An 8813-nucleotide genomic window follows, 5' to 3' on the forward strand; every position below is an offset into this window, starting at 1 on the left:
TGGTGTATTGGAATCCCGAATAAAACTATGTCTCGTGGTCTTATAATGGCGTGTTTATCTTCTGCCGTTGGATCAGACGATAGAAATGCTACTTGCACGCTTAGAGTAGCAGATTTACGGTGACGAACTTTAAACAGAAGTTGATTAATTTTCACACACATTTATTAAAATAAGAACAAGCATAAAAATTAGTTAACTTGGCTCTGGATGCTATTTACAATTAACAATCTTAAGTTTCATTGGTATTGGTACGTTAATCTTATTCTCACAGATATCTCTGATACATGAGAGAAGTGTCTACACATTTATCTTCATGGCTATGTACAGAAATATGGTAATCGTATTAGGCACAGACTGAAACTTGACTATAGACTGGTAGAGACAAATGTAGAACTCGAACAGACTGGTACAGACTAATGCAGACGGGTACCTACTGACGCAGGCTAATGCAGACTGACTAATTGGAGGTCTGTACACTCGTTATAATAACTCGCGCGTTCATGTATCACTGCACGAATGTGATCCGCGAGGAGAAAAGGTTCTACGTAGGCAGCAATCTCATTGGCTTCGTTACGCGTTAATACGCGGATCGGCGGAAGCAGAATTTGGTCCATCTCGTAGTGCGGAGACGGACGAGCGCTGCGCCTGCTCTGTTGTGCTTAGCGGGGCGCGCTCTAGTGGGAAAGTTGTGTACGCCCTGACTACGCGGAACAACGTTCACAACATAACCATTCTGACCCTGCGCAGATGCGGGACAGAGGCACAAGATAAAGGAGAAGAACGAAGAAGAGATGGCTACTTGACTTAAATCGTTACTTTGAAATTGTCAAATATTGAAAAATTGTCCGAATTGTTTCACTACCTACAGCTGTCAGTGCTATGGGATTTGGGATGGAAATCGAAAAACGTAGAGGAACCGCCGACAGGAAGAACTGTGAGGCCGTGTAGCTTTGCGCGCACACCCAGTGTCATGTGGTGTCACCGGTCCAGCAAAGCGAGAGAGAGTTACAGCTGATGACAGCGGCATTAATTTCGGAGAAAAGTGGAGCCGGCTCGGCTGTCGCTTCGATTTATTGTTGCGCCGACCGCGCCATGGGAACTGCGCTGGCAGAGTTAATCTCGTAAACGACGCAATCAGTGCTGTGGTGCGGTGCGCGGCGCTGCAGGTAGGCAGCGGCGGCGGCGGCGGCGGCGGCGGGCGAGATTGAGTGGATCGCTGTCGGTTGCAGACGCACGCCGCGCGCCGCCGCCGCCGCCGCCGCCGCGTTTTGTGCCGCAAATGGACGCGGCGGGCAACTATGTGCCGGCAGCCATTAGCGTCACGTTAACTCAATAAACATCGCTCAGAGTTAGCGAGCAGAGAACGCCCGGCCTGCGCAGCCCGCAATTATCCGCCTGCCGCCGCGGCCCGGAATGTCGGCGGGCCTGGGAGTCGCCCCGCCGGCGTCGCGCAGCGGCCGCCCTCGCAGCCAGCCGTCGGCTCACTCTGGGGTCCCCACCGGCGCCGCCACCGGCTGCTCGGTCCCACGCAGCTGCCCGCCCGAGAGGGAGCAGCCTTTTTGAATGGGCCATTAGGCCCAGCTGCCGCGTCTGCTGTTGTCAGAATTTAAAACGCCGTTTCTCTCCGCATCCTAGCAGTCATCGGCTTCAGTCCTCGGTTTTGCTCACGATGTTACTCGGAGCTGAAACATTACACTTCTCCTGTCTGGGACGAGAAATTATCCATTACTTGCACCATTTGCAGTAATATACACTTCGAGAAAAGTTCTGCATCACCCCAGGTCCCAGAACTGATTTGGCCAAAAAAGTAGTGTACAGTGGAGAAAAACTATTTTTGAAAGAGGATATGAACAAAATACAGAAATCATGCTTGGATAGGATATTTTTGGTGGAAACAAATGTTGAGATACGACGAAAGTTCAACAGAATGAAGTTTTGGGTTGGACTGCAGTACCAAATGTCACACTGAAAACAAACCCTGTCCCGTATTTTGTGTTATTACGCTATGTGAATTTGTTTTTTTCCTGTCTTTGTGTGTTTAGCTAATACGAGTTACGTTGTAGAATTTTTCTGATAATATGTTATTTACTTTATAAACATGTTTAGACATTATTTATCTGTTCTGTTTTGTTGCTCATATGTGAAGTTGATGTTTCAAAAGTTATTCTGATCTTCATGTATGTACTTATGTCATAATTTTTGTAACACTGATGTGCATGTTTATTTCTATTCTTTTGTAAAGCCTGTCTTACTACAAATGTTATCTGTATTATTATGTTTTTAATGATGTATTTTGTACCTTTGTTATTGTATTCTTGTGTTATAAAATTGTAATTGACAGCAGTTCATCAAATTAAGTAACTTGTATGTTACATTTCACTGCACACGTTTCTGTTGGCCATAGTATATGGACAATATGTGAGAAGCAGGGACTGATAGTGTTTGCACGTGTCTTAATAATTCAGCAAGGGACTGGATAACAGCATTGCTGGCTCTAAGGACATTTCAAAAAAATTCTTTGTGAGTGGACAAGTGGTGGTTCATTGACTTGCTGTACTCTCTGCAAGACTCTTCAATGGTGATTGTGCACCTGCACAGTTGCAACAGATGGCTGCTGGCCGTCTCTACAAGGACTACAGTGGGTCTGCACCTTTGATGAACCACCAATACCATTATTTCTACAAGGACTGCAGTGGGTCAGCACCTTTGATGACCCACCAACACCATTATTTCTACAAGTACTGCAGTGGGTCTGCAACTCTGGTGGCCCACCAATAGTAATCTCTACCAGGACTACAGTGGGTCTGCTCTGTGATGACCTACCTACCGATAGTCTTCAACGTCGACTGACTCTGCTGTGGCCCATTACCTGTCTGCATGTCAAGAGTAAGCACTGTCTTTCCGTTGGAAGGACAACACTACTTCTTCAAGACTGCTTAGAAATCCACTACTTCCTAGTGTAATTTCTTTTATTGCTCAGACTTTGAGAAAGACACTGCAATTTTACTTTGATGAATGATCAGGACTGTCTTTATGGACTGTGAGAAAATTTTATCTTTTGACCAACATTGTATCGATAAGTGTGTGCATTTCATTTCTTTGTTATTGAAATTATAAAAAAAAAATTCAAATCTGTATTGGCCAGTGCCCAAAACAATTTGTAAATTTTTTTGTGGGGAGCATGGAAGCTATGTAAGTAGGCTTTTTAGTTTGTTTTATTGGTAACGCCGCCGCCACATAGCGCTCTGTATGAAAAATCACTGGCTGTGCTGTGCGCAGTCAGTGGCTGGTTGGCATTGTTGTAATACTCGCCATTGTAGCGTTGGGCAACTGGATGTTAACAGCGCGTAGCGTTGCGCAGTTGGAGGTGAGCCGCTAGCAGTGGTGAACGTGGGGAGAGAGATGGCGGAGTTTTGAAATTTGTAAGAATTGATGTCATGAACTGATATATATATATATTATGACTATTAAGGTAAGTACATTGTTTGTTCTCTATTAAAATCTTTCATTTGCTAACTGTGCCTATGAGTAGTTAGTGCCTTCCGCAGTTTGATTCTTTTATTTAGCTAGGAGTAGTGGCGCTCGCTGTATTGCAGTAGTTCGAGTAACGAAGATTTTTGTGAGATAAGTGATTTGTGAAACGTATAGGTTAATTTAGTCAGGGCCATTCTTTTGTAGGGATTATTGAAAGTCAGGTTGCGTTGCGGTAAAAATATTGTGTGTCAGTTTAAGCACAGTAGTGTATAATTTTTCCAATGGGACGTTTCATAATGTGAATATAATTATTCGTTATAAGTAGGATATCAGTAATTCTGATTCTGTCTATTAATTCCTATAGCTCTTTGGGCACTTTTCTCTTTGGTGTAATTTATGTAAATAAGGATGAGGACTCTGTCATGGAAATTACATGTCTGATTATGATGACTGACTGTAGTGGATATATACTTATGCTGTTTGTTGAGGTTTTTGCTTTGTGCTCATGTTATTCTTTCACTTCTCTCTCTATGTGTGGCTTTCCTCTATCTGTTATTATGTAAAATGTACAGACACTCTGTGACCAAAATGGTACTGAAACAGAGGATGACAGACTAAAGGCCGAAATACTAATTTTCTTTTTCCAAAGCCGTTTCACAGAGGAAGACTGCACTGTAGTTCTTTCTCTAGATTGTCGCACAGATGACAAAATGGTAGATATCGAAATAGACGATAGAGGGATAGAGAAACAACTAAAATAGCTCAAAAAGGAAAGGCCGCTGGATCTGATGGGATACCAGTTCGATTTTACACAGAGTACGCGAAGGAACTTGCCCCCCTTCTTGCAGCGGTGTACCGTAGGTCTCTAGAAGAGCGTAGCGTTCCAAAGGATTGGAAAAGGGCACAGGTCATCCCCGTTTTCAAGAAGGGACGTCGAACAGATGTGCAGAACTATAGACCTATATCTCTAAGGTCGATCAGTTGTAGAATTTTGGAACACGTATTATGTTCGAGTATAATGTCTTTTCTGGAGACTAGAAATCTACTCTGTAGGAATCAGCATGGGTTTAGAGTGTGAAACCCAGCTCGCGCTGTTCGTCCACGAGACTCAGAAGGCCATAGACATGGGTTCGCAGGTACATGCCGTGTTTTTTGACTTCCGCAAACCGTTCGATACAGTACCCCACCGTCGTTTAATGAACAAAGTAAGAGCATATGGACTATCAGACCAATTGTGTTATTGGCCTGAAGAGTTCCTAGATAACAGAACGCAGCATTTCATTCTCAATGGAGAGAAGTCTTCCGAAGTAAGAGTGATTTAGGTGTGCCGCAGGGGAGTGTCGTAGGACCGTTGCTATTCACAATATACATAAATGAGCTTGTGGATGACATTGGAAGTTCACTGAGGCTTTTTGCAGATGATGCTGTGGTATATCGAGAGGTTGTAACACTGGAAAATTGTACTGAAATGCAGCAGGATCTGCAACGAAATAACGCATGGTGCAGGGAATGCCAACTGAATCTCAATGTAGACAAGTGTAATGTGCTGCGAATACATAGAAAGAAAGATCCCTTATCATTTAGCTACAATGGAGCAGGTCACCAACTGGATGCAGTTAATTCCATAAATTATCTGGGAGTAGGCATTAAGTGTGATTTAAAATGGAATGATCATATAAAATTGATCGTCGGTAAAGCAGATGCCACACTGAGATTCATTGGAAGAAACCTAAGGAAATGCAATCCGAAAACAAAGGAAGTAGGTTACAGTACGCTTTTTCGCCCACTGCTTGAATACTGCTCAGCACTGTGGGATCCGTACCAGATAGGGTTGATAGAAGAGATAGAGAAGATCCAAGGGGGATGATAGATAAAGTCCAGTGGAAGACTTTACAGGAGAGACGCTCAGTAGCTCGTTATGGGCTTTTGTTGAAGTTTCGAGAACAAATCTTCACCGAAGAGTCAAGCAGTATATTGCTCCCTCCTACGTATATCTCGCGAAGAGACCTTGAGGATAAAATCAGAGAGATTAGTGCCCACACAGAGGCATACCGACAATGATTCTTTCCATGAACAATAAGAGATTGGAATAGATGAGAGAACCGATAGAGGTACTCAAGGTACCCTACGCCACACACCGTCATGTGGCTTGCGGAGTACGCATGTAGATGTAGATGTATGAGCACCCCTATGTCCGATGACACAGTATGCCTGATTGTCGAACCAGATACACACTTAAAAGAGCCACACAAGAAAGTAAATAATTTGCGCCAGAAATCCGTTTCACGTTATACAAAAAACATGTCCACATTAAACGGATTTGAATGAAGAATTGCATGTAAACACAGCCCACAGCATTATGGAGGCACCACCAGCTTGCACAGTGCCTTGTCGACAACTTACGTCCACGACTTTGTGGGGTCTGCGCCATACTCTAAACCTACGGTCCACTCTTCCCAGGTGAAATCGGGTCTCACCTGGCCAGGACACGGTTTTCCAACCGTCTAGGATCCAACCGGTACGGTAGCGGGCCAAGGACTGTCGTGCTGTTTGCAGAGGTACTCGCTCCGGTCGTCTGCTCCCATAGCCTATTAACGCCAGATTTTTCCACATTACCCTAACGGATGCATTCGTCGTACGTGTCTCGTCTCTTTCTGCGGTTTATTTCTCGCAGTGTCGCTTGTTTGTCAGCACTGACGACTCCTAGCAAAAGCCGGTGCTCTCGGTCGTTAAAGTGAAGGGCGTCGGCCACAGCGTTGCCCTGCCGAGAGGCAGCGGCTGAAATTTTGTGCCCTCGGCGCACTCTTGGCAATGTGGATGTCGGACTGTCGATATCTCTAACGATTCCCGAACTGGATTGTCCCACGCGTCTAGCTCCTACAACCATTCGGCGTTCGAATTCTGTTAACCCCCGTCTTGCGACCGTGGTCATGTGGGACACCCTTTCGCATCAATCACTCGAGTACAGTTCCATTAGAACTACTGACGGCCTTGGGAGAGCGACTCATGATAAAACACTACCATCTGGTGAGCAGGACGTATGAGACATGGGAAATACCCTCAGATTTCAAGGAGAATGTAATAATTACAATCCCAAAGAAAGCAGGCGTTGACAGATGTGAAAATTACCGAAATACCAGTTTAATAAGTCACAGCTGCAAAATACTAACGCGAATTCTTTACAGACGAATGGAACAACTGGAGAAGATCAGTTTGGATTCCGTAGAAATGTTGGTACACGTGAGGCAATACTGACCTTACGACTTATCTTAGAAGAAACATTAAGGAAAAACAAACCTACGTTTCTAGCATTTGTAGACTTAGAGAAAGCTTTTGACAATGTTGACTCGAATACTCTCTTTCAAAACCTAAAGGTGGCACGAGTAAAATACAGGGAGCGAAGGGATATTTACAATTTATACAGAAACCAGATGGCAGTTATAAGAGTCGAGGGACATGAAAGGGAAGCAGTGGTTGGGAAGGGAGTGAGACAGGATTGTAGCCTCTCATCGATGTTATTTAATCAGTATATTGAGCAAGCAGTAAAGGAAACATAAGAAAAATTCAGAGTAGGTATTAAAATCCATGGAGAAGAAATAAAAACTTTGAAGTTCGCCGATGACATTGTAATTCTGTCAGAGACAGCAAAGGACTTGGAGGAGCAGTTGAACGGAATGGACAGTGTCTCGAAAGGATGGTATAAGATGAACATCAACAAAAGCAAAAAGAGGGTAATGGAATGTAGTCGAATTAAGTTGGGTGATGCTGAGGGAATGAAATTAGGAAATGAGACACTTAAAGTAGTAAAGGAGTTTTGCTATTTGGGGAGCAAAATAACTGATGATGGTCGAAATAGAAAGGATATAAAATGTAGACTGGCAATGGCAAAGAAGAGAAATTTGTCAACATAGAGTATAGATTTAAGTGTCAGAAAGTCGTTTCTGAAAGTATTTGTATGGAGTGTAGCCATGTATGGAAGTGAAACATGGACGATAAATAGCTTAGACAAGAGGCGAATAGAAGCTTTCGAAATGTGGTGCTACAGAAGAATGCTGAAGATTAGATGGGTAGATCACATAACTAATGAGGAGGTATTGAATAGAACTGGGAAGAAGAGGAGTTTGTGGCAAAACTTGACTAGAAGAAGGGACCGGTTGGCAGGACATGTTCTGTGGCATCAAGGGATCACTATTCGGTATTGGAGGGCAGCGTGGAGGGTAAAAATCGTAGAGGGAGAGCAAGAGATGAATAAAGTAAGCAGATTCAGAAAGATGCAGGTTGCAGTAAGTACTGGGAGATGAATAAGCTTGCACAGAATAGAGTAGCATGGAGGGAGAGCTGGATGAAACCAGTCTCAGGACTGAAAACCACAACAACAACTCGATGTACTGTCGACTTATACTCTGTGTGCGCGATTCTGCTGCCATCTGTACACCTCGTGCCTTTTATCGCGACAGTGTACAACCCCTGTACCTGTGTGATTGCGGCCGCCGCGACGCAGACCTCCGACGCCGAGCGGTAATTACGCGGGCGCGGCGGTCGGACTGCGCACAGGACTCGGCGGAACGGAGGAGACGGAGCGCCGGGGCCCGACGCTGCGGCCACGCCGGAGCGGCTTTCTAATTAAGAAGCCCGTAATCGGCTTCTTACCTCGGAGCCGGCGCAGAGATCAAAGCGCCTAATCTCGCAGCCGGCGAAACTTTGCCGCGGCCGACTCGGAAACGCGCGGCGCCAGCTGACGAGTGCCTCGATCTCTGAGGCCGCCGCCGCCGTTTCTTGCAACACGGCAAAGCCGGCGGCCGGGCCTGATCGATATGCAATTAGCGCCGGGGTCGCCGCGCGGCCCGGCGCGGCTCCGCCACCCCGCCCTAATTTCGCCGGCTGATATTAGCCGGCTGGCTGGCGGGGGGCGGGTGCGCTCGCCGGCTGCCTCCGATGGCTTCTCCGCGAGCGGCCGACTTGCGGGGCCGCAGCTCAGACACGGCTGCATGCCACGCGCCGCCTTCAAAACATCGGCTGCTGCTTCTCGTGGTTAAAGGCAGCCGAATCGTCAGACACAAGCTGCAAGCAGCACGATGCTTGCGCTTTAAGTGCAGTCCAGTGTTATGCAGTTACTACTGTACAAGGAGCACAGGTGGGGGGGGGGGGGGGGTTTGTAGTCGTATTAGTGGATACCCCTGAGATGCAAACAATTTGTCCTCGTGATCGGAAGACGGTGTTCCTTTTAAAACGTAATGAAACCAGACGTGCAGTGGATAACGTCTAATTCAATCCGAATTATTTATTTATTTATTCAGCGTATGGCTCATAACATCACAGTAAAAATTACAGAAACAACA

General features: G+C 45.5%; 1 protein-coding gene across 1 annotated transcript; it reads right to left on the reverse strand.

The window, feature by feature from the left end:
• Positions 1–1070: 1070 nt before the first annotated feature.
• LOC126278943 (homeobox protein unc-4 homolog) lies at positions 1071–8464 on the reverse strand. Its single transcript, XM_049979220.1, has 2 exons — positions 8190–8464; positions 1071–1296 (listed from the first exon to the last, which is right to left on the reverse strand). Exons 1-2 carry the CDS (start codon positions 8462–8464, stop codon positions 1071–1073), a joined length of 501 nt encoding a protein of 166 aa, XP_049835177.1.
• Between the last annotated feature and the right edge of the window lie 349 nt (positions 8465–8813).

The sequence above is a fragment of the Schistocerca gregaria genome, chromosome 6 (genome assembly GCF_023897955.1).
Source record: "Schistocerca gregaria isolate iqSchGreg1 chromosome 6, iqSchGreg1.2, whole genome shotgun sequence".
Classification (NCBI taxonomy): domain Eukaryota; kingdom Metazoa; phylum Arthropoda; class Insecta; order Orthoptera; family Acrididae; genus Schistocerca; species Schistocerca gregaria.

Coding starts and splice junctions, on each gene's coding strand:
- LOC126278943 (XM_049979220.1), bottom strand. CDS start 8,464: ATGCAGCCGTGTCTGAGCTGCGGCCCCGCAAGTCGGCCGCTCGCGGAG. Junction 1,297..8,189: donor CTGGCGCCGCGCGTTTCCGA/GTCGGCCGCGGC, acceptor GCCGGCACATAG/TTGCCCGCCGCGTCCATTTG.